Consider the following 26,951-nt stretch of genomic DNA (forward strand, 5'->3'; position numbering starts at 1 on the left):
GCTTTGATTTTAGCAGGAGAAGCTTAAAGGTATACCAGAATAGTCATATAAAGGACTTTGAAGAAACTTCCCCTGCAGAAAAGCTTAAAATGTTTGACCCTGAAATCCCTCTGCTTCCCAAAATCCATGTCTAGTCACTTCAGAATACACTCAAAGGAGGCCACTCTAGAAATGTATTGTGAAGAATTAGTTCTGCACAGAAGAAAACCACAGAGCAGCAGACAATAGAAGACTGGTACTTGAGGAAAACCCTGGCTTTTAACATAACCCTTCTTAGATAATGAGGCCTACCCACTGTAGTTGTGTGATGTGTTATTTTACCACCCAGAGATGGAAACTGTAGAGAAAAAAAAAAAAAAAAGCAGCACTGTGTGTTTTTGTCTTCTCATTCTATTCCTTAAGACACAACCTCTCTATAGACTCTGCTACCCTTCCCTGTTAAGTGATTTTTGCTCAGATCTAGCCAACCTGTTTTGCAATATGGATGGCTATAATTAGCTTTAGAAGAAAAGCAGAAGAAGCAGTAAGATGGTCCTATTCTCCCCACCATGGAAAAGCAGGTGATGCAGGGGAACAAGGCAGAGGAAGGGTTTTGTCTCTCATGCTGTCACACTCAGCATGGCTTGCTTCTAGTTTCTAGGATGGGGCACTGCCATGCACATGGTGACTGCACCCTGCATTTTCTCAGCTTTTCCTTTTCTGTGAGAGGATAAGGCAGCTGGGGTCCCGTTCTCCCTTGGGAAACACACCCAAACAGAACCACTCCAACGGTCCAGATGAATTTCTGGCCAAAGGTGTTTTCTTATTCATGGATTGTCAGAAGCAAGGGAAGGACCCTTCAATGGAAAACACCACTGTTGGGTACTCTTTGAATAGGGTCCAGATGGGCTTTGCTCAAAGCTACAGGGCTGTTCTGCTGCTGAATCTTTGCCTCCTGCTGGTGATCAGGTATTGAGATCAGGGAGTTTGACTCCCAGAATTCACAGAATCATACAATGCCTTGAGTTGGAAGATCATCCTGTTCCAACCCTCTTGCTGTGCAGAGGGACAGCACCCACTGATAGACCAGAGTGTTCAGAGCCCCATCCAACCTGGCCATGAACACTTCCAGAGATGGGAATCCACTACCTCTCTGGGAAGCCTGTGCCAGTGTTTGTGGCTTGAAGTGTTATTTAACACTCAGCAGCGTAAGCCATGGCATACCTGAATGACGAGCTCTCTGCCTTCTCTGTTAATCTTCACATGGTGCAGCTCTCGGTTGGCAAAATTTCCAGAGTCAATGGTGAAAATGAGGAGCCCATCCTTACTCAGCTTGTATCGGACCTGTAAACTTCCTTAAAGGCAGAGCAAAATAGAGTGTATAAAACCTGTGTCAATAATGTGATATCATTCAATAACTTTACACAACAAATTAATTTTCTTTTTTATTGCTATGTCGTAACAAGGTTAATAAGTCAAGAAGAAGGTCGAAAGTTCAAGCTGTAATGAAAAGTGTGAAGAAAATGATGCACTGGAAGAGCTTTACTTCCCACTGGGTTAACAAACTGCTATGGAAACACATAACTTAATGAGTATCAAAGACGACTGTGTCTGTCTGCAGGTCAGACATTCAGCACTGCCAGAAGCTGATCTACATCATCCTGTAAGGGAATACTTCCAGCAGAGGGCATGCAGGGCTTGCACTGCTCTACTAAACTAATAATGCTGGGTTTTTATCTTTTCTTTTCATCCAGATGCAACACACAACACAGAAGAAAGTGACAACTGTAAGAATTATAACTTAATTTCGAACAGTTAAAGGCTTATACATCCATTATCACTTGCAGGTAATGAAGAAGTATCCTTATTTCCAACATATTTGAAAGAATTAATGTAATTCATATAAAAATGAATGCTAGACATCTCGTTCAATATTGCTATCAAAAAAAGCATTGTGACTTCTGATAAATAACAGCACCATAAAAAATCAAAATGCAGGAGGAAACAAGAAATCCAGTATGAACTTTAATCCTTCAACTAATGGCTACAGGTCTGTCTATAGGTGATAGACATAGACAGATATAGATGTTATAGATATAGATACATATTCAGCTACATAGGGCATAATTTAAAAGAAAAAAGATCTATTCTGGCAAAATCCTTCCAAGCATACTTTTCTGAGAATTAATTAGGAGACAGAAAAAAAAAAAAATTAGCATTTTGAACTCTTTTTATGCATTGGCAACCAAAATTCATAGAACTATGGTACCATAGAGTTAAAAAAGCTTTTCTGGTGCTATTTTTAACTGTCTCCAAAGAAAAAAATGAAAGCTGACAGCACCCCAACTCTGAGAAATGGTCTTGCATTTATTCCCTGTTCTGAAAATCATCAGGAATTTTTGCACCTCTACACACCTCACAGTGAAGCTGGTAGTCCTTCAAGATGGAACCCCTAGTCCAGTTAAGATAATTCCCCCTTCTTTTCCCTTGCCAGGATGTTTTCTTTTTCCAGGATGTAAGAGCTGTACTTTAAAAAAAAGTTTTACAAAATTCAGTATATCCCAGATGAGCACTGACACTCTCTGGGATTTGTAGGATAGGAAAATAGCTTCCAAAATCAAGAAGGAAGGCTTTTTAGCTGATTGAGAGGTTTACTGGATCAGGAGAAATTTTAAAGCAAAAATAAAAAAAAGCGATAAAAAGCATTTAAATTCTCGCACATAGCTATGGACATTAGAGAGGAGTTTGTGAAGACATCAAGGTCAGTAAAAACTGCTAAATTATTCAGTGTGATATTATAGGTCCCAATTCAGCTGCCCCAAATCATCCTGCACAGCTCCCAGCCCTCATTGCACAGTGAGGGCAAGGAGGTGCTGTCCATCACCATGACTGTCACACTCAAAGGTCCAAACCAAAATCACAATCACATTATCTGGTGCTGAACGAAAGATGCATCAGCAGGGATTAGCAGTGTAAACATCTTAGAAACACTTTAGAAATACGTGAGGAAAGAAGCCCAAGTGCAAAGGAAGTTCTTCAGATTTGCTCTGGGCAGTGAGAGAGCTGATAAAATGTCAAAGGATTGCCTGACCCTGCACACCACAGCCAAGATGACCACACAGAGAAATCTGAAACTAAAAAATATGACAGTCTAACAGACTGTGCCAAACCAAAAATCATGTCTCAGCAGAAGCACTTTACAGGCTGCCTCTTACCTGGAGCCTTTAAAAAGGATGTAAAGCAAAAAATGGAACAGGGCCTGGGTGTGGTCTGTGACCTTAGTTCATAAATGTGAAAAAAACTTCTCTGCTCTTTTTGAAGGCTATGAACACACATGTATATAAAATATAATTAGTACTACTGTATGCAGGTGATCAACAACCAGCACATCTGTGTTCAAAGGGAGCCAGCATGACATGCAGTCTATCCACGCTCTCAGCCACAGCAAACAGGGATTTACCCATTGACTTTGTCAGGGAAGCACTGATTTCAAATCAGAAACCATCTGCTCCATTTTTAGGGAGACAATGGAGGAGGGTCTTGGCATCCATTAAGAATAGATTTTACTTTCTAAAGTGGTGCAATTTCACCTTAAATCATGTAAAGAGATCAGTGAATGGCATTTGATTTTGTCAAACTGCTTTGAGTTCCAGTGGCATCTTTTCTTATGGACAGATGCTCTTCAAAACTATTGAATTCAAGTTGGCATCTTGCCTGGGGCCAAATTTGCATTAATATAAACCAGAAGTACATGGGCTCATCTTTCAAGGTGTTTTGAATTTTCACCATTGTAGATGAGACCTTGCCTTGCATCAATACTAAACTTCTGTGTTCAGATTGCAGAATAATTTTCCTGGCACATTAAATTGCCATTTTATTATTTGACAAGCAAAATAAATGGATTTTTAATTAGGATTATTATTAAGAATTTTATTTTGTCCTCTGAATTTTGATTATCTGGTCCACTGACTTTCTCCATCACATCAGCCCAGTGTCAGTAACTGCAAATGGAAATCAGTGCATAAACCAGCTCTCTGTTCTATGTTTTTGCATCATTTTTGCCTCACAAGAGGAGTTCACACTAATCATGAGCAGTGTAATTTCTGTCAGTCTTGTTGTATTCAAGCCTGTCATCCTCCTTTCAGCTCTCCATGTCTGAGCATGCACACCTGGAGTGTCATAATGCTCAAGCAATGCACAACCAGTTGTGTTCCTTCTCTAATGTACATTGAATCGCTTGGAGCAATTGTTATCAAGTCAATAAGGGAGAGAGAGAAAGGAAAAGAAAGATATCCTTCTTTTTGGGCTTGTACTGTAAAATTTTAGTGGGCACATTACCCCAGCAGTTTTAGGTAAGAGTAGATTCACACATGATTATTGTAGTTATCATCCCCTTCAGCTTTGCATTCTGCCTCTAGAGCAGCCTGAGAGGGGGGCAGGCTTAGCTTAGCCACAGAGTTACTGAGCACAGCATGACCTCTTTTCAGCACTTCCTGAGGAAATGACTCCACGTGGGCTGCCATGCTGCTGGGATGAGACCACTGCCAGTGTCAAAGCTGACTCACTGCACACCGCTGTGGTCTTCAGTCTGCAACCTGCCATAATCCACAACTGTAGGGCTGAGTGACATCCCCCTGGTATCAAACAGCCAAGAGCCATTTGAACAGGATTCTTGGGGCTTCCCTCATGCAGAGGGATGTCCTGGGAAACACAGACTAAAGGGCATGATTTATGCCATCCCATGCTGGTGACTAAGTCTGAGGTGGCTCTTCTGAAACAAAAGGCTCCCAGGATACTCTTTCAGTGATGGTGGAGGCCAGCATTTTTACTTGCTAGAAGAACACTAATGATCAGTGTCAGCATAACCAACCTCTAGGCAGCTACAGGAACAGCATGGTGCCTTCAAACTGCTTCTTTTTTCTCAGGATAAGCTGCTGTAGCAGCTCTTATGTCTAGTGGTAATAAGGATACAAAAATGGTTAGAGATTTCAAAGTGTTCAATCTGAAGAACAAAAAAAAAATATTTTAAAAAAAAAAATATTCTCAGACTGCACGGTGTGAAGAAATAGCTTGGTCATGGTGTTACATATTCTATGTCCCAAACCTGTGCTGATTGAACATGTCACCAGGAGTGCTGCCTTTCTTTTGTCTATGTCTACAGCAGTGCCTGCATAGAATGTCAGGAACAATCTGTTGACTTTCTGGCCTATGCCCGCCAACTTTACATTCATTCTGGACTGCCAAAGCTTCTGTTGAAAATCAAATAGTAATATTTAAATCATCATCTAGAAAAGAGAAAATGTTACACAGAGCGTTCCAGCTCAGGAAAAGACTCCCTTGTTTGAAAGTCCTCAGCCAGTGGTAGGTATTTGGCAAAAAGAGTAAAGCAGCTTTGCAGAAAAGAGAAATGGATATCAGGAATTTGGTCTGTAAATCCATCATTCTTAAGTCAAATTCTTGTCACAAACGTCACCAGGACCACAGGTCTTGTGTCATTTCATCTTGGTGGACCAAACAGCAAGGAAGGGAATGGCATCTGTTGGAGTCTGAGACTTCTCTGCGGGACCTTTATTTATGGAAACTGGTTTTAAATGAGCCCAAATTGAGCCCAACGACTCTCGCCAACTTCAACAGCACTTTTTAATGACTTAAACTGGCTGGAACAGCTGGTGAGACATCTTGGTTTGCTCAGAGAAGCTGAGGTTAATTCAGGGAACACATGTGGGTGGCACATGTAGAATGTACAAATATATCACCATCGTGTAACATCAGTTACACATTTAAACCAGGGCAGCTGACAACTCTGATTTTGGGAAAATGTGTATGTATGAAATACTGAAACACTGCATTAGATAAAAGGGCATTGGACTACCCCTGCATGTCTTATTGCCTCAGAGTCACCCAGAAAAGTGTTTTGGAGTAACAGAACTTCTTACAGCTGTCTCAAATTGACAGTCACCCTTGTTGGACTGACAGATTTTATCTACAGCACCACATACACCCTCCAGACTCACCCAAGCTATAGCTGAAAGAAAATAATTAAGGAAAGTACAAATTAAACAAAGGGTGGAATATATTAGTGAGGCTACTGATGTTGCTATTATGAAAAAGAATTAAATTAAAAATTTTAAATTATTTAGCTTGAAAGCCATTTGCATCTCATAAGGTATAAATGTTCATTCCTGATTGCAGAACAACAGATGACACTTTTCAGTCATCTCTACCACAAAATATATCTCTGGGAACTTGCACAGTTTCAGTGTGGCAGTGTCCCTCTTCATAGCCTAGATATTTAAAAATGAACCACCATTTTCTCAGTTAGGAGCAGCTGGCTTAGAAACATGTTCCTTAATTAGCAGCTTCTCCCCAGGGATATTTACTCAGTAAATTTACTCTCCACTGGAAGTGCTGCTGGTGATTTTAAGAACAGAGCCCATCTCTTCAGAGTCCAGTGGCATTTAACTAAGAAAGTACTTCCATTTTTTTAGGGGGTGACTCTTGCTATTTGTTTTGCATGGAAAAAAACCAAAGAAGAAAAACTGTAAAACATGTTTGCTTGTATCACTACTTAGCTATTACATTTGCTTAGACATTACTGTTTCATAGGGTTTAAAAGAAAAATCTACCATTCTATTTTTTGAAGTCTCTTCCTATAATTAAAAAAAAAAAAAAAAAAAAAAAAAAAAGTTATTTGAATGCCTCTCACTCAATGCTTGAGACATTCAGGACTCAAGGATCATATTCAGGCCATTCTATATTAAAACAAACAAACAAACAAACACAAATAAAACAACACTTTCTCTTCACATTGCATTTCTTCAACTTAGAAAAAAAACCACACACAGCAAAAGGAGCCTATCTCAAGGCCCATGACCTCAGTTCACTTTACAATCCTGCTAGACAGCTGGACCCAGATTGAGATTGTCACTTAAACATCAATAAATGTAGCTGGTTCCCTTACGTGACTGAGAAATGTGTTTAACCTTCACAGACATCTCATTCCTACCAGCTGCTAGTTGGCTGAACACAGACTGACCAGCAATTAACAAGGAATGGGCAGATGCTTCTTGCTTCAAAGGTAGAAAATATAGCAAAATCTAAAGATGACCCAGAGGATCACAGTCAGAGAGCTCATGATGCACATACTGAGTGGCATAAACATAGCGCTTATTCCAGTGATTTTAAGGGGCCATTTATCTGAACAAAACAGCTCATACATGGTGATGTGGCTGGCTCTAAAATGGGAATAGGACTGACCCATGGATGTGGGAAAATAATAAACACTGTCTCTCCAGTTCAGCTCATGGGTAAGCATACACAGTGGTGCTTTTATGTACCCTGGAGGCAATAGACACAGCGCTGCCACAATTTGGGATCTACCAGCTTGATGGCTGCTGACAAATTGTCTTCCTTCTTTATGCCACAGTTTATCCATTGGTAAAATACATGAATATTCATCCAGTGGAAAATTACATCAAACCTCTGAGGGAGGAGCAATTTAAAAAACCCACTATTAGTCATTAGCACTATCTCTACATTCCTAGGTATTTCTTTTTGGTGAAGAAGTGTTTACTGTTTCTTTTAAAGTGATGCAACATTAACTTTTTTTTTTTTTTTTTTCCCTGAAAGTGACTGAATATAAAGATGAAGAAGAGAACTGAGGGTTTCAATTGCAGTTAAATCTCCCTGAAAGCATCTGCTCCAGACTTTTCCCCCCTGCAGCTCCTGAAGGCCACTCTCACTTGTGAAAAACTAGGACATAAAGACTCAATTTCACCAAGAAAGGCAAGATGATGTAGACAGAGTAACTGACATGCTGTGGGAAAAAATAACATGTTAATAGGGATGCCACATACAAGACAGAGGAGGAGATTTGTTTGGACCCAGACTCAGTCTTCCAAGTATCAGGCTCTCTGTTGTGTACAAACAGCTGCACTGCTGCAAGGCAGCACTTAACTCGATGGTTCTGCTGGACCACAGTCTTTAGTACACAACTCAGTCTGTCCACAACACAGATAATCTTAAATTAAAAGTAACTAAAAGTTGGCACCTATAAGTTTTCAAGGCTTTAAAAGCTTTCAATAAAAGGAGTTCTGAAATACCCTTCTTTCAGAAATACTGAAGAACATTTATGTATATGTGTGTGTGTATGTATGTATATATATGTATAGATATGTGTGTATACTTATACATATATATGGAGTATCTACTCAGACAGGACCCTCTGCCCTTCCTCTCATTCTTTTCAGGACAGTTCCAGGGAAATCCAACAATAAAAATGACTTATTAGCTGGAAAATGCAAACTAGGAACTCAAGTACTCTGGGAGATAAACACCTCCTATAAGCAAATGGGAACACACATTTTCTTCCCAGCTGATTATCTGCAGCCGGTGGTCTGGAGTTTTATGCCAGACACAGTAAGTTCAAAGTCAGTCTGTATATAACCAGAGCACAGATCAATTATTCAGCCTGTTCAACTTTTCCTGCTTTACATAATCCAATTACAGTTCCCTTGTTTTCCCTTATGGGTCTCCAGAACATCTATTGGCCTTCCAGTATGGCAAAATAATCTTCATGAGTACAAACATGTCCATGAATTCTGCTAATGAGACAGATCTTTCAGTTCTCTCCTCTTGGAAAGCGGAGATAGAGATCTGCCAGAGTTCTTGGCTGAATGTTATGGCAGCTTCTTCTTTCAAGTTAGTTTTGCACACTTAGAAATTTAAAGTGCCATATGCTAACACAAACATATGATAAAATTTGGTTTGGATGCCAAATCCACCTCTTTTCTCAAAGACTTTTTAGTACTGAATTTGAAGTGAAAACTCTAATCAGCATTCCTATTTTCTGTGAAGTGTGCTTATAGCAAGGAAACATCTAAGTGACCAGTGTGATTTCTAACAACAGAAGTTTCTCTCTTTAGATAAATAAGCTGACAGATCTCCTGCCACCCCAACCCTGCCTACTCATGGTACCAAAGCCAGCTTCTCATTTAAGGCAACTGCGGAAAATTTCTTTTATACTCATCATTACTGATCAAACTGTCTCTGGTCCCTCACTCAGAAAATAAAATAACAATTCAAGGGCCAACTACAACAGTTGCTTGCAATTATATTTAGAAGACATATAGGCTATCTGCCACATAATGGCTGTGAACCAGAGCTAGACTGGGAACAATCCTCAGTCACTCACAGTTGCTTGTCTCCTCACAAAGCTGTCTCTTGCACTTCCCAACATGACTTTTTCTCCTGCTTCTCATCTGTTAAAAGTAACTATATTTGAACCTTGTCACCATATCTCACTTGAGTCACATAAACTGTGCAGGTTTTCCAATGCCTGCTGCAAGTCTGTAAGGCACAAGGTGTTCTCAAAACAGAAGACAACTGCACCAGCAATAGAAGAGTTGAGAGGGTCTTTCTGAAGCAGTTGATTAACATCCCAAAACTAAGACAGGAAGGAGAGGAAGGAAAGTAAGTAAGGAAAAAGAACCAGAAGAATCATCCTCTGAAATCCACCCAAGTCCTATTTTCCCTGTTTTAGTTTTGACTCATTAAACTTCAGAGTGTACAGTGTGAACAGGATCAAAAGACTCCTTGCCTCAAAGACGGAATGGATCTTTTGCATCTCTTTTCCACTGAGTGAGAAAAGATTTGCTTGTTGGAAATGCAGCTCAACATACTTGAAGGCAAAAACAATACGGAGAATTTATATGCATTCATTAGAAAGGCTGTTTCTGACTTAGAGACGGAAGGAGATTACAGAAGATAATGAGTTTATAGGCAAAAATGAATCAGTAGCTTCTCACTGACAGTATTTGCCCTTTTTTTTTTCAGAGTGTTAGCAGCTTACCTCTGTTACACATTGTGATTTCTTTTCCTATTCACTTCAAATATCTGCTAATTTCAAGACTTTATAGGTCAGGGAAGTGGAGCTGATGTAAGTCTATATGTAATACTGTATGCTGAGTATCAGAGACTTAAGAATTACTGAAGATGTTTTCATTTGTACCGCTGTTTTTAACTGTGTCTTTTTCCTTGTATTTAATCTTTCCTGTGCTAAATCAGAGTCTTGCTTTCCAAAAGAAATGGAGAACACAGCTCAGTGTGATGGCAATAGATGCTGGAAAGGTGGAAAAAAAGGACTCAAATAGTTTAATTTCTTATGAGATTAGATAATAAATACAGATAATTTTTCCATCACTCTAGCATAGCTTGTGATTCTATCTCTCTTCTATCTGTTTCTTTTCTAGATTAGGAATCATATTTTTTCCATGGAGAAAGCAAACAAAACTAAGAATCAAAGGCTTGTGAAAACATTTTCAAGACAACATATTTCATGATATCCATATCCCATTTGATTATTTGCAGGGGGGGTATGAAAAATGAAGAAAGGAGAAATAAAGTTTAAATAGTCTTTCTTTTAAAATTTTTCTCTCTAATCACTTATTACACCTTTAGGGAGCAAAGCAAAGATAATATTACAAAAGTACTGGTAACTTCCTGAAATTGTGCAAATTTGCAAAAATGTACAGTGAAAAGCTAACTTGAAAAAGAAAAAAAATACTCTTTTCTTGGTAGTATCTTCCCATGATATGGATATCTTCTGTGAATTGACATATTGAGAATACTAATTAGAAATGTTTACCCATTTTCTGTAGCTTAGTAACGGGCACTATAATTTGAAACTTCTACAGAAAGAGATATTAAAAATGCCAATCATTACAGTACTGCTCATGTCTTGGATGTGGGACCAATGGGACCACATGAGCTTTACATGCACACCCACCTATTCATGTGTGCATGTGTATGTATATATACACACACCCATCTATACGCAATACTTACACATATATATGTAGCTGTAATTTAAAAATTCATGAAAGATGGGAGAGGAAAGGAAGATGCTCTTATATGCATACAATTTTCAAATCACACATGTGATTTCAAGGCATCAATATTAACTAATGGAGGAAACAATCCCTAAGTCATCTTTAAAGCCATCAGCTTTTGAAACCTGTAAAATTCCAGGACATGAACCCATTGATCAGAGGTAAGAACAAACTCTGTGGTATGGAATATGTTATATAGGTGGGAACTTCTTCTAGAAGTATTTCATATATATAACAATTTTCTGAAATCAATAGGTTTTAGGAAATATTTCACACCTGACTGAATTAGACCATAGCTGCCTATACAAGGTCACTTTCATATAAACCCTTTTAGTATAATCTATGAATAATCTTTGCAAACAGTTTCACTTCTTTAATGTCAAATATTTAACCTAAGAAGTCAGAAGTAGGAAAAACATTCTTCTCATAGCTAATTTTATTAACTAATATTTTGCCTAGTTATTTTGTGGATAATAGAAAAGAGGAATAACAGAATACGTGAGTAGTAGCTTCAAAAATAGTTACAAAAGGTGTATTAAATTATACATAGACTGTTCCTACATATTTTTTTAATAAGTGGAAAGGGAATTGGGATTATGGGAAGGAGTATTACTGCTCACCTTCTAAGTGAGAATGCCCATTCCCATTTCTCCAGGAGCCTAACCTTTATTTAACCAATCAGCTATCCAGCAGGGACCTGCTTATGTCCTACTATACACTGTCAGACTCAGCAAGATTCCTTGAAAGTGAGCCAATAAGAGAGAAGGAATCACACTCACTTTTAATGCTACCAAGGACATTGATATTCATAGTCCAGTAACTTTATGGCAAGCATAAACCTCTTGGAGGAAGAAAGAGTAACATATATGAACACTATTTTCATTGGAATAATTTCAATTCCAACAAGACTAAAAAGTAAAAGGACATGAAATCTAACGAATTATTCCATTTGGGACAAAAGGCAGAGAATATACATGACTGAAATAAATTACTGTCTTGTAAAAATGTCACAGAAGCACGCACTGAGTAATCCTGAAGGAGACTTTCAGGAGTTAACAAAGGTCAGCTAGTTATATTAATCACTCTTTGCATATAGTGCTACACTTCATAGTCCAGAATTTTGGAGCCTGACATCTCACCAACTCTCTAAACAACTGTTACCACCATATTACAAGTGAATAAAAAGAGGTGCAGATCTGAGAAAAGCACCATTGTTTGTATTGCCTGACTGTGCCAAGACCTGCTCCACCTGATTTCCACATGTACTGAGAGGGCCTGTCTCCATCTAAGTCAAAGCCAAAATCTGCAGATGCTGCAGCTGACAAAATGAAAGGCCATTTTCTCAAGCTCTGCTCCTGCTGAGCTGCTACAGGACATCCTCATGTCTTGATCCCAGCCCCTTCCCCAAGCACTATTAGAGACCCCCTTCTAGAGCTCCACAATTATAGGTTGCTTATAGTGTATTCCATCAATAAAAGTCAATTGACTCATGTTTCTAAGGTAATTTCAGACTACTCTGGCAGCAATAAAGGTGATTTAAATGAATATTACATTGTGATTAACTTTAGGGCTATTTCCAATTGCCTGAGTGGCATCAAGAGACCTGAGTGTAACTGAGAAGCAGATTCCAAGGTTTTACCTCAGCAGGGGCCAACCTCCATCACCCTGGAGCTACACACTAGAATATTCATACATCTGAAAATCATAAACACTTGTCTACAGGAGCAAATTAGAGATGGAAATCTGGGACTGGACAGGAGAGGGTTAGGGTCACCTCAGTAGTCCCACCTCTCTGCTGAAGCTTCACTTGGAGAAGATCCATTCAAGCAGTTACTATTCCAGTTGCCTTTCCCAAGGACTAGGGTACTAATCCACCACCCCATGCCAGCCTCAATGCTATCCACATGACATAACCAAGTGAGAAACTACTGCAAACTCCATATTGAGAACAAAACCTTTTTTATTATTATTTTTAAACTTCTGTGGTTTCATTTGATGGTACTTGAAATTTTAGTTATTTTAGAATTTTCAAGGCTTCAGAGTGGTCTGGGTCATTTGGTCAAATCTACATGTTCAACCACCTTACATTACCTTCCTATTGTTCTGCCACAGGCTACTGACTCACCAATAGACTTACTCATCACGTCCAGTGCTCCAGTGCCTGATAACTCTTGAAAAATTCAGATTTCCCCATTTGTCTAGGATGACATTTGTCTGGAGTGAGTTTTCTGAAAGCACTGCAAGGACTCAGGATCCAGAGTTTTACTGAGAAGATAAAGGTCTATGCCCCTAAAATCTTTACACATTGTCAAAAAGTACTCACATAAAGTATCTTTAAACAGGAAATGGATTTACACTTCATGTTTTGGTCAATTAATTTTGAAAACTTTGACATGTTCTGGCTTTAATATTCAGACAAAATGGCCTTATTCCATTGAAACAATGCAGTGAGGGGCAATACATGTGCCAAGACAGAAGGCAAAGGATAAAATTATAGTATATTTCTGCACCAAGCGCTCTTGTTCGTACATGGTATTTCTCATTCCCTTATCTTGGTGGCCTAATGGATCTCACTATGGAATAAATAGCAAGGAATTACTATTGTACGATCTTGCCAAATGGAAGTCAAAGCACATTTTAAGCCCCAACAACATGATTACTCAAAGACTGATGCAAGTGTAGCACTGAATGCCAAATAAAGGGACATAAACAAGAGTGATGGCCATTTCATGAGCTGAACGCCATGAAGTGGATAAAGTTGAAGACACAGAAATGAACTTAAATCAGTGCAGAATTCTACACTATTCTCCCTCAAAATACCCCACAAACAAATAAATAAACAAACAAAAAACCCCCAAAAGCTTCACAGTTACACTGATCTCCCTTGGGTAGCAAATAAAGACTACTTACCATTCTTGGAGAGAATCACAGCCAAATATTCATGAAAGTAGGTGTTGATGTACAGCAGAAGGCTTGGAGTGTGTGCTGTGAGAAAGCTGAATGCAATATTTTCCTTGGACACAACAGCATCCACATAAATGGCAGAGCTTGAGGTGCTTGCATTCTTCGTGACAGGATAAGGCTCTTGGAAAGTATAGGTAACAGAAGTGCCGGCTTCAAATAATGCAGAAACCTCTGAAAGCACATAAACACCAAAAGGATTATTTCAGCTACTGCATTTTCAGATCTCCCAGGCAAAAATGGACAAAAACTAACTGCCTCAGAAGTAGAACACTTCAAAACAACCTTGATACAGCTGACATCACCTTTCCTTCACTTGCGTAAGAGTGTGTCCTTCTTTACCGATTGTTTGTCCAGCACAGAGAAAAAGAGTGTATGAAGAATAAATTCAACTATTTCAGTGCTGGAATCAGAATTCCACAAGATGGAACAGCTCAAATGCCTGTCAGCCAAATAAATGCTTTGTTAACCATCTTCTGACAGTGACATGTAAGGCAATATTCTCTGCCTTGCTGCCACAATAGAATTGTTCTTTCCAGTCTCCTTTATAAAGAAATTAATTATGAAATCAACACATTGACCAAAGAGAGCCAGTAAGAGAAGCTGTCTTTGAGAGCATCAAATGGAGAGAAACATCTACCTGTGCATCCACAGATCCTTAGAACTCATGCTTCTGTTTTCATTAAACAACTAGGCTAATTTACACCAGCAGATGATGCAGCCCACTTAGCAAACCTGTTGCATTTGTGAGGGAGGGGACAGCCATGGAAATTAAAAATTCACACTGCACCTTGCTGTTACTGAGCAGTGATTTTGTTAGTTCCAAAATGCATGTTCTCTAAATTAGCTGTTCCATATTTGCCCTGCTTTTTTCTGGTGTTGACAGCATCTCCTATAAGCCACCAGAAAGGTTCAGTGAGGACACATTCACCAAAGACTGAACCATGCAAATCAGTTTTCTCCTGAATGCTTCATGCTTATTTCAAAAATTTCTTAACGTTTGGATGGGTTGTCGCAGGAATGGAAAAAAAAAAAACAAACATAAAAAGACTACCTCTTTTTGTCACATCAATGCTCTAAAAGTTCATAAAGAAAACCCTTCAGGATTTGTTAAGGTGAACGAAATAAGATGAGGTTTAAAAAACAAGCAATCTAAACATTCAGACATGGTCAAACACCTACTATAGAGAAATTCAGCCCTATTTCCTAATGTCTGGGGATAGTTACGTGCAATGGAATACAGGAATCATGGTGGTAAACTTTATCAGTACGACTAACACTATTTTAATTTCTGAAGCCAATACAGAAGTCAACAAAAGGAGGTGTTAGAGCCTGCTTAAGATAAACATTTATGAAGACTGAAGGGACAGCTCATAATAGAACATCTTGAAATGTAGGGGACAAAGCTGACAGGGGTGAAATGGTGCTGTAATTCAGAATTGCTGCACAAACCACTGCAGTCCTGGGATCAAATCTTGCTGCCTACCTTCCTTGCAGAAAGGTCCTTCATAGGCTGAGTTGGTACAGTCACAGAAGTAACCATTATACTTTTCCACACATTTTCCTCCATTATGGCACAGGTTCCCATAACTGCTGCAATGTCCTGGGCACCCAGGTTTAACACCAGGTGTCATTTTAGCTCTCTCCTCGAGGTCAAGTTTCTGTCCATTTAAATGCAGAGATCGAATACAGCCCAAAAAGCCCTTCTGTCTGGAAGCTGTTCCCCCTGAGAAAGAGAGAAAAATGGACATGCACTCATTGGTGAGTCTGCACAGTAATCAAAGCCATGAAGTTCAATCCTGAGGTACAAACATGAATCCACAAATTTAAAAAAATATATCAATGCACACAGTGGCAAAAGATGACTGATGGACAGCCCTGGAAACTAAAGGTGTCTATTTTCATGAAAGAACTAGAAAGCTGTATGTGACACTTTCTTTTTGTCATTCTTCTCTTTTTTGGCTTATCTGTTGCCCTGTCTGGCATTGAAACCACAAATTCATTTAGGAGAAAGATTAACTTCTTTATCTTATGTCTGCATATCACCAAATACATGAGAAAACCAAACTGAAAATGTTGGGGTTTTGTTGTTTTTTCCTATTTGTTGCCTTAGTACAAACAACACCCTAATGCCACCAGCAGGAGAGTTACACATGGTGATGAGTCCTGATAGCAGGGATGAATCATGTTCAGCACAAGCCTGCTGCTGAAGGGAAATGACTTGAGTCTGAATTTATGCATGACTGCCCAGCCTGATGTGTTGCATGTCAACGGCTGTTGTAGGCCTGAAACACGAGTTCAGTTCACAGGTGTGTTATTTATTACAATGGCTAAACATAATTGCATTTCTTCCTGAAGACCAGACCTGTATGCAAGAGGGCAGTTCAGTCTCTACAGGCTAACTAGCTTCATATCTGTCAAATGAAACTGCTAACAGTGCTACAGTGAAGGCACTTTTCCATAAGAGGTAATCTCTGAGAATGATAATAATGATGATTGTTGAGGTTCTCTATGAAAATATAACCATTTTTCTTATCATACGCGCTTTTTTTTTTTTTTTTTTTTTTTTTTTTGACAGTTGCCAATGTTTTGCTTTTGAAGATACTGCAATTTTGATTGCTGCTAGGAAATCTAATTCTGGTTCAGGAGTTATCAGCATTTGCAGACTCTTAAAAGCTAGCTTTATTGGTGATTCTCCTGCAAAAGTAGTATGAAAGGAGTTATTTTTCTTCTGTAGAAGTTGTCTCTCTTTCATAGTGTATGACTTAAGAGATTACATCAGTTGATAAGCCCTAGCAGAAGAGCATTTGGTTTTTTCTATAAATTAATTAAAGCAAGACTTCTGCAAACTGAAGAGAATTTAGCAACAGTCTGAAAAGGCCTCGTGTTCTACTACACCATTCAGTCATACTTTTCTTTCTGGAACACTAATAGCAGAAATACTGGATGTAAATTAAAGTAATTGAACTATAGATAGTATGCATGAGACACATTTATTTCATGCTCATTTTATGAGCATTTCTCAGAGAAATAAATATCTTCAAGATCCTCTTTAGCCAGGTATTTTTTTTCAGGTGAGTAAATGTTAGCTCACTTATTTTAAAGGCCCTCTGAGAACAAGAATCAGGCTTTCTGCATTTGCTGCACTGCACACATAATGCTTTTGTTTGGAGATTTTGACCCAAAACAAAACATACCATACAGATATTTTAGTTAAGTCCATGTAAGTAGAAATGGGATTTCTCCCTTTAAGGCTACTGGTTATTCTGTTTTCTTTAGCATTGGAGGCCACCACAAATATTACAAGGATGAATGATAGTTTCCTTGCCTCTTCTCTGCACACACACAAAAATCCCAGCTGTAACATAAATAAAATAAGTAAAACCTATTGCTATCTGTTCTATGGGTGTCATGTTTATTGCACACCTCATATTCTTATTGCTCTCTAAAGCACTTTGGAAAGCCATGTAAAGTTTCTCACTCTTCTCCTATCTTCTGGAGAGTGTAGAGCTTAACACAGACCAGCTATATGATCCTAGACCCACAAAGCATTGATTAAGCAAATCTATTGCTTATTTTGGGCAGTTTTCTTCAACTGACTAGACCTAACCTTCATATACATTCCTGCAAAGCAGAGGGAAAACTGAAAACAAACACACAAAACTATTCCTCACTTTAGGCTTTGCACATTCTTCCAACTCTGATAGGAGCCTGGTGGACTAGAGACTTTAATGGATGAGACCTAAATGTAAGGCTGTACTTTGCTGAGTGGAGGTGACAATCAAATGAGCCAAGCATTTTTCAGCAAGGTTTTATGTAGCTGAATTTTTGTGAGGAGCCTTTGGGAAAGGAAAGGGAGAGTCTGAGAGGAGGGGCCAAGAAGCTCACAACTGAGCACTCACAGCATAGCTTGGTGACACAACTGGCTAAGTAATTAACATTCTAGCAATGAGTTGGGGATTTGTTTAAAAAAAAAAAAAACAACCCATGAAACAAAGGACTTTTTGTTAGTAGAAACTGGATTAGGGAGGCTGAAAAAAAGTATTAGGAGCATTTGGGTAACTGATACAAAGAAAAGGAAAGGGCAGAGAAGTATAGGAATCATAATCAGGAACAGGAGAACTTGCTATGGTGCTTCTCAGAAGACCTTGAAGTCACACTTTTTAGTCTCAGGCTGAAATATCTAGGAAGCATACAGGATACACAAAGAGTTAGGCATTAATTCTTCCTCTTGGCCTCCAAAATATTCCAAGGTGTGTAGAAATGCATTAAAAGCAACATCAGTAAATAAATTCCTTCTTCTCCTTCCATTCCTTCTCTCTGTCTCCAGAGAACATTTCTCAGATGTTGACTTTCTCTGGTTTATGTCACCTTTGGACTGTCTACAACAGACAGAAGAGATTCACCCAAGGATTCATTCCTTGCTTACTTCCTCCCAAGAAAAAAACAGGAACCCAAGCATTTAGCTTTGCTGATTTCCTAAACGTACCAAACAAATACCACAAAAACTTCTGACCAAAGCTTTGTACATCAGATTAATTTCTCAGGATTTTTATTTTGCTTCTCTGATGTTACCAGTCTGAGTTCAAATCCTATTCCTCAAAGTAGTGTGGGAGGACAGCCTCTCCCAGCCCCATGATGGAGTCTTATGCTCATCCCTTCACTTTCATCTCAGACCACGCCATAAGAGGAGACAAAGACACAACTACTCCAGGACCACAGGGAGAGCTGCCCTATACAAAACCATGTCACGCATATTGAGTGCTGAAAATGACTGTCCATTGAAGGGAATGGGTTTTGCCTGCCCCTTCTGAGAAAATAATTTGCTGAACTGACTCATTACTGAACAGTTTGGTGCAGTTGATGTTACTCAGCCTGCACATTTGTTTGAGGTTCGTTCCTTCCACTTCTAATTTTTTCAAATTTACAAAAGAAATGTGACCAGGTGCAACGATATCCATGCTCTGACAGGATTATAATGCAGCCAGAACCAGTTAGATACCCAAGACCCACTAAAAGAAAGTGAGCAATGGTTTTCTAACTCCCTTCTAACTGCATTAAAATCCAGGCTTGTTTGAGTGTAGTGGCAATGCAAAGTAATTTTTCTCTTCCACTTCACAGACACACAGAGCTATCTCTAAAGCCTGCCACACACAGTCATTAAGGCTGGAAACCCTTTAATCACTGTCAGTATGCAGAATGCTGCAGAGACAAATATGTTGTGGATTATAGGGGGAGTAGAGAATAATATAATATGCTGCTGCTTCTTTCCTTTTTACAATGGCATTTATACATTTATTTTTCAGATGGGTTAAAACTCTCTCTGCATGGCTGAGGTATTAAATCAGTAGCTTTTTATTATGAAATTCAAATGAGACTTTTCAGTAGAGACAAACTATATCACATCTGTGTATTTCTGGACTTCTGCCACTTTCCCTGGAGCACCCAGGGACAAATAGTGCCAGAATCAGAAGGCTGTCCAGGTTTCCAACTCTTCTGACAGCTCCCAGGAAAACTTAACAAGTCACAGATAATTTTGGCCTTCAATATGGCAGCATTAAGGCCTGAAAAAGCACTCCCAAACTCATTTGTTTTTCTGTCCCTTTTGTTCATGGTTCAGTAAAAGTATGGATGGCCAACAGAATGTAATGTATTTATTGCACAGTGAGAACTTTTCACCTCTTGGCTGAAATAAATATCCTAGAGTTTTCTGTAAACACTCACTACAATCAGAGTACAATCAGTTGGAAGTCCCTGCTGGAATCAGCTGTTCCAACCTGTTCCTTAAAGCATAGCTACATTCAGATGAGGTTCAAATTCACTCCACCAAAACCAACAGGACCTTTTTGGCAGAGCTGCTCCCCATCCACTCAGTCCCCAGATTGTGGGGATGCTGATGTTGTTCTGCAGCAAGTGCAGGACTTTGTGTTTGTCTTTGAGCACCAGGGCTCCTGTTGGCACATTGCTCTGGTGAGGTCCTTAACTACCATGGATTTTCATTACACAACTCATCAATTATGACACTTCAAAACCACCATGAAATTCATGTAGGTAACCTGTTAATTTTGCTGAGGCTGAGCAGCAAGCTTACAGGCAGATACTGCTTTTCAGATGTGAAATGGTAAGCAGTTGACATACATGGCATAGCTAACAGATGGCCTATGATAAACCCATCATATTTAGTCCTTCAGAAAGAAACAACCAAAAAATTGCAAAGTCTATTCATTCACTAAATTTTTAATTTTTTAACTGAAAACAGTATGTTGGCTAAGTTTTCTGATGTTTCTAAGGTGTCTGGCAGCCCAAGCATGCTGCCTCCAGGCCTGGCTTCCCACAGAATATGTTCTTAGGATCAACGTAGTATTTGAAAAACAAGTGATTAGCAGCATGCTTCATACCAGAAAACAGAAACCTTGCACTGTGACCTTCTTAAGCCTCCCTTCTGTGAGTTCTCCTCTCCAGCTGAGTCCAACAGAGATCATTTTAGATATAAATCAATAGCTGTGTGGGAAGGACTCCTGACATTGGTGCAGCCATATCTATTTATTAACAGATTAATTCTTTATGTTCAGAGCCCAGTAATTACTGCACACATACACAATAAAATGCTCAAGTGAATACCCCAAAAGCTACTTAAATCTAAGGGTATGAATATAGAAGTAAACTTTATTAAAATGCATTGACAGACAGAGGCTTGGTACAGCATTTCAGCTAAGTAAAAAAATCCATTTTAAGGAAGGAATCAGAGGTTACCTGAATGACCCTGCATAGGAACAGTTACATCCCACTCCATCACTGAACAGATTACTCAGAAACACAGCTTTTGAATATGGAAAAGAGAGAATTCCCTTCACAATCCATTGTCATATTATCAAATACAAACTAGTCCCATCAAGGTTTCTTGTGTGAGGGCGGTAAGTAAAAAAAATACATGCAGAGATTTTTCTTTACTCTTTTAATTTTATTTTTTCTTCTTTGAAAAATCACTTTCATGTGAAACACCTGCATTTGCATTGAATATATTCATACTTCTCCCACTCATGGACTCTCCAGCCAGATAAGGGGTTTGGTAGGCATGCTTGAAGGAACAGACTTTAAAGACCATACTGTTTTCAGGCTTTGCCCCAGAAACTTGTATGACAAGTTTTTCACTTTTACAATGTTCCCAAAGAGAGAGGTCACATTTTTTACAACATTTTACACAGCCAGTGCTGCATAAGAAGAAAGGTTATCAACTCTTTGGAAATAAATACATTACAAGAGTTTGACCCTAAAAATACCATGGTTAAACTAAGCTTTGTGCTTTGAGTGTAAAGAGAGTAATTTGGGTTTACTTCATGTTGCTGTGTAACAGGAGTAGAAGAAAAGAAAGCAAAATCAAGCCACCACATGCAAGCTCAATGGTGAGATAAAAGCATTCATCACCAAAGGTTATGAAATACTGTTTTCTACAGGCATCCTTGGATTGTCCCTACCTACAAATAACTGGCTGTTGAGCTGCAGGCGGAAGTGTCCCTCAGCAGGGGCCTCCAGGACCTTCTTGGGGAGGTTGTCCACCTGCAGAGAGGTTTCCTTGAGGTTCCTCTCTGCCCGGACGTAGTGCCACTGGTTGTCATTCAGGGCTGTGGGAGACTGCACAGTGGCTTCTGTGGGGCCATTCCCGACATCTATGGAGAAGGTGATCTCCTTAGGGGCTGGAATAGATAAACAGATGTGAAGAGGATGTGAAGGTCTCAATTAAATCATGGTTTTGACATCAAGAAATTTTACATAAATATAGGGTCCATTAACTTTTATGTCAGCAAATAGCACAGGATCATTTACTTCCCATCTCCTACACAGCAGCTTATAGATCAATTTAAGCCTGCAGCCTCACTGTTTGATCTCTGCTGTGATTAGGCTTGGTTGTGGGTACCCATCTTTTTTTGCTATAAAAATCACAGTGCTCTAGCAATGGCACTCCTCTTTCTGAAGTAAAAGTGCCAAATGCTGTACAAAAGTCACACAACAGTCCCAAAAGGTTTTGGACAAATAATGCTAAGATGGGAGAAAGGATGAAGTTCTTTGCAACTAGATCTTTCAAAATGCAGGTAATTAACCATTACATAACTTGGCTGCATGTGGTATGAGAGAATCCTACAAGCATTTTTCTGCCAAGATGCACGAAAAAGTAAATGATTGAAACTACTTAATAAGTGATCCTATGCTAAAGTCATATATGTAACACACATCTAGAAATAATAATGCTCCTAGAAACAGGACAATAGTTGAAAAACAAAAGTCCAGGAGTCCACCTTGCTCTGCAGGAAGCTGAAAAGGGGCTAGAACTTTTTAAAATTCTTGCTACTGATTATTTTCCTCTTCCTAAAATGCTAAATGCACCACGAAGACCAAGAACCAGATCCACTCATCACACCATCAGAAGGTTATGGACTGAAAATTCCTAAGAACCTTGTTATTTCAAGCCCCAAGAATTGTCTAAGTCTGGTTTTGGAAGCTGCTTCTTAGATAGTTAAGATAGGAAATGCTCCACAGGGATAGACAAAGATCTATTCTGAGCCCCTGCATCTGCTAAAAAGTTGTTTCCCTTTGAAACAGCTGCTCCATGGAGCTTCCTTGATACAAGGCCTTTAGGCTGCAAATTCCATCTGGCAGCAAGAAGCACAACAACAAACTACTGATGAGAAGCCCAAGTCTAAAAGATTTTTCCCAAACTTTTAAATGACTCATTTCTCTAGAAGTACAATTGTAACACATACCCAGAAGCTTTCACTTAACAATCCTCTTAGTTTACAGTATTTGTTATATTTGATGCCATTTTCACTTCTGTATCCCTGAGAATAAAATGCACTACCCTGAAGTATAACCAAATTGGACCTTGATGTGCAATTAACAGTAAATCACACCTCATTACCTTGTGATAATCCACCATGACATTTACTATTGGTTTAATGAATCAAAGGGCCTTGGGGCCCTGTTTTATTAAATTTTATTTTGGGGTTATTACAAGCATATTATCAAATGCATAGCACTCTGTTTGTTTTCCCTAAGCTTGACAGAGTTTGGAATACACATGTCATATTTCATGTCAAAGCTTCCGTACTCTTTTGTCACTAATAAATATTTGAAGTCATAAGTACAGGAGTGAGGCAAATTCTCACTAATTAAATTCCCTGCTATTTTCCTTATACACTGAGTAGCAGTTACACTGCACTCACTTAATAGATTTTGAAGTATTCAAGATCCATTACAACTGTGACTAACTTATGTTTTATTAGTGTCCTGTCCTTCCTAAACTCTCACCTCGTAGCTGTACCATACACACTGAGTTCCTTTGAAACACTAGGGCTGCATCAGACTGGGTAAGTTACTGATATGGAAATAAATGTAACCATCAGAATGGTTGCATTGAATTTTTGAACTTTCAACTAAAAACACCCATCTAACCAGTAGTTTTCTATATAAAGAGCAAAAAAAATAAGTATCAGTGTTGAAAAAATAAATTCATTCTCTTGTGTGTTTAAGAAAGATTAATCTAGCCATAACAAGATTAAGTGTAATGATCAAGTCTATACAGGGAAACTCTGACAGGAGAGGCAGGAAAGTCTTGATAAAAGAGTCTTTACGTCTCCATCTTATCATCTCCAGGCACGTCCAACCACCTAAAGATGGCAGAAAATATGTCCTTCCCAGTTCCCTGCATGTGTCAAATTGGGCAAAACCACCAAGATTTCTGAGCAGTGGAACTTACAGCTGATTTCGATTCGTATGAAGTCTTTGATCCCTAGGTTTTCCAGGAACACCCCGGACACGGCGCTGGTTTTGAAGAAGAAGGAGATGTCCGCACTGACCTCGGCGTGGAGCGTGGGGAAGTGCAGGTAGGAGGCCTCCGTGTTGAATGAAGCAGCATTCCAGAACTGCCCTGCAAACACAACCCCCTTCTCTATAGTTAATTGGCACAGGGCAGTAGCTGCAAGCTGCATGTGGAAAGCCACCTTTCATCAGAGAAATAGGGGTTTTTTAATAAAAAAAAAAAAGACAACAACAACAGCAACAAAAAAGGAACATTCTGTACCTATGGAAATGGAGAAGAGCTAGTACTCACTGTCGCCATAGCAACGCAAAGGGCCGATTTTCCAAGCAGCCTCAGAATTTGATCTGTTTGTGTCAGTGATCACAATCTGAGTTACAGGCAAATGGTCTTTGAAAGCAAGAAGGCCGGTATCATTTGTCCTGGATTTTAATACACAAACAGAAAGAGACAGATTAATCACAGACAAACCCCACAGCATTCCTCATGCAAGACAATATTAAAAAGATGCTTATTTAAAGATCTTTTGCAGAAATACCTAGAAGAAATATGACAAGTACACAATGTTTAGGATAAATACGTTCCTATGTGTGCTCTATGTTCATATGCAATATTGACCATTGAAGACACCATTTGGATACACGATGCTGTCTGGGCTGTGCTGTAAATCAGCTTCAAATGTGCAGAACAACTGTGAAGCCAAGGAAGAGCACTGCCATGCTGACTAATGGGCATTAATGTAAACTAGGCTCTACTGGGTTTCCTCAGCAGGATGCATTTGCTGTGGATGAGGTCTAAGTCCAAGCCTGCATTTCTGTCAAGTTAGCTGGAGACAGATAAGCGTGTTTTATGCTGCCTTTATGCTTTACCCAAGCAGGAAGAGGACAGACAATGCCTGATCCAGCATGCTGTTAGCAAGGGGAAGCCAGACAATTACTGATCCAGCTTCAAGATGGCTGGGACATGACTGACCCTGCATACTGCAAAAACAGCTGAATGGGCAGAGTGAGCTCGGACTGAATCAATCCTTGGCACTGCACACCAGGAACATTTTGGTTGGCAACTGAAATACTCAATGTGGATTTGCTGCATTGTCAAACTTCTCATGTTTGTTTAGTTGGGCTTGTTCTTCAGCTGTGACTAACTTATGCATGGCTGCTAGAAAGGAAAAGGAAGATTGATTCTTCAAGGGTAATTTCTTTGTTTTTATTCTGAGTCAGCTGGACAAAAAGTCCTCAAAATGAAGTGTGATGTTTCGTGGCAGGTCCTTAAGCCAACTGAGTGGCTTTGGCTTTGGCTCTGGCAGGGTACATAGACTTGCATTCATCCCACTGCATTTCATGAACCCAGCTGAGTCCTTCAGGCACCAACCCTGACCTTACCAGAGGAGAACTGCCCTTTTGAGGTCTCTCTCTATTGATTGATAATAGAGAGGTGAGTGTTCCTGAATCTCATCTCCACAGTCATGCATTTTTTCTTCTTATTTTCTCAAGGTTAAGGTTTGCTGTACATCTGGTCCCAAAAGCCTGGCAGAGCATCCTTCATGATGGGAAATCTCAATAGTTTTGGAGAAAGGATCTCTCGTAGCCCAGCAGGGTCTGCGCTCAACTCACCTGTCTGCTCATAGGTAAAAGACTACAACCTGCATATGGGGATGGCAACACATCCAAAATGCCAGTAAACCCAAATTTACACCCACTGCTCTTCCAGGCAGGTGTGACAGAGCTCCTCAGTAAACAGGTATCACTATTTGAGTGATAACACTGCCAGAGTCTGACATTCCAGGCAGGATCCCAGACCTGCCCATATCCTGCTTGTAATGCTAACTTCCATAAATGTACCCCTTGGTGTTGTTCCAGATAGGGAATGGACACAGGCTTCTAGTAAAGAAATAATAATCAGGACAAACACTGCAGCTGTGCTCTGACACGCAACCTTGAATGTTTGTTTGGCTAAGTGCTCTAGTCTGATTAATGTTAGACAAAAATAGGAGTATTTTGATCTTTTTCATAAAGGCTGCATACATTGCATTTATTTTTCATTGCTTATAATTTGCATGCAGCATGGTTAATTGCCTCATAATGCCAAAGGGAAAAGGAGAGGTACCCTCTCTGAAGCTAACATTTTCTTCTTGCTCCAGTGGGTGTCTGACATGCAAATAATTACAAAGTGCAGCAAGATGAAATTCCCAGGCACAAGGCAGAGTGAGGCTTTCAGTACAGACTCAGGAGGAAAACTATCATGTATGAATCAAAGGTACAGGGTCGCCAAATCTCTTCAGGGCAGACTCTCAGTATCACACTCTTATCAATATTGGAAAATTACTGTAAATACCCTTAACAGATTATGAAACTGCTGTGACAAAAGATAAATTATTTGAGTATTTCTTAGGAAGATAATTAAATAAGGTATTGCAGTGTCTGGGAGGAAGAAGACTAGGCAGAATGAATAAAAAAAAAAGGTAGAAAGATGCATAGTAATGGGACATAAAATATTTAATATACACATGAGTAATAAAGCTGGTGTTATGTTTTTTAAAATAAATTTTTTTCCAAAATTGCAAAATATTAAGGGAGGTTTCCTGTAAAATAATTTGAATTTTAAAAATAGTGCAGTCTTTTTACTAGCTATGATCAGCATTAAAATAAAAATCAGTATCTTTCTACAGCTAGCACTCAAAATACCCACAAAAACCATGAAATGGTGACATTTTAAAGATATCTATTCCACATCTCTGAAAACTCCATTGCTTATTAGATATTCTGCTGTACTGCATGAAGTTCTTTTATATCAAATTTTATGACTGAATTTTTACTACTTATATGCCAGTGTCACAGTGAACTTTAGTAGCATAGCTCAAGTGTAAGAGAGAAATATATTCTAGAATTAATAAAAATCTTCACTTCTTTGTTAATGCCTTGAAAACTCAATCAAGCTTCTCTTCAAACCCAAATAGCACATTTTATTCTCTCACACATGGAAAAAAAACTTCATATAATGATATGTATTTTCACACAAGTAGACACTGAAATAAAACCTATCAGAAAAATATTCTGTCCTTCAGACAACTTGTCAGTGTGAGGAACAACATATCTATTGTTGCACTTAATTATTATTTCTTACTAGGAAATCAAGTTTTTGGTGAAAGATCAACACCTAAGTCATTTCAACTAAGAAAAGAGAGTGGAAGATACTGCGAGTGTTTCAAATTCCTGGTATTCTTTAAATTGAACTTATTTCAGATTCAGTTTCTTACAAAGCACCATGATTCCTCTTCTGTATGTGTTACACCATGGCAGCCTCTCAAATAC

At 39.0% G+C, this 26,951-nt stretch overlaps 1 protein-coding gene across 1 annotated transcript in view; it reads right to left on the minus strand.

Moving 5' to 3' along the window:
* Window positions 1-26,951, minus strand: part of CNTNAP5 (contactin associated protein family member 5) — a gene marked incomplete at its 5' end in the record, with an annotated part of 262,361 nt that overhangs the window by 13,991 nt on the left and 221,419 nt on the right. The window contains 6 exons of the mRNA XM_083865251.1: window positions 1,204-1,330; window positions 13,775-14,003; window positions 15,316-15,555; window positions 21,305-21,523; window positions 23,581-23,751; window positions 23,935-24,062. Coding sequence (XP_083721377.1) covers window positions 1,204-1,330; window positions 13,775-14,003; window positions 15,316-15,555; window positions 21,305-21,523; window positions 23,581-23,751; window positions 23,935-24,062 — 1,114 coding nt within the window. The remainder of the gene's footprint in view (window positions 1-1,203; window positions 1,331-13,774; window positions 14,004-15,315; window positions 15,556-21,304; window positions 21,524-23,580; window positions 23,752-23,934; window positions 24,063-26,951) is intronic.

This window comes from Zosterops lateralis (genome assembly GCF_965231275.1).
Source record: "Zosterops lateralis genome assembly, chromosome: 7".
Taxonomy (NCBI): domain Eukaryota; kingdom Metazoa; phylum Chordata; class Aves; order Passeriformes; family Zosteropidae; genus Zosterops; species Zosterops lateralis.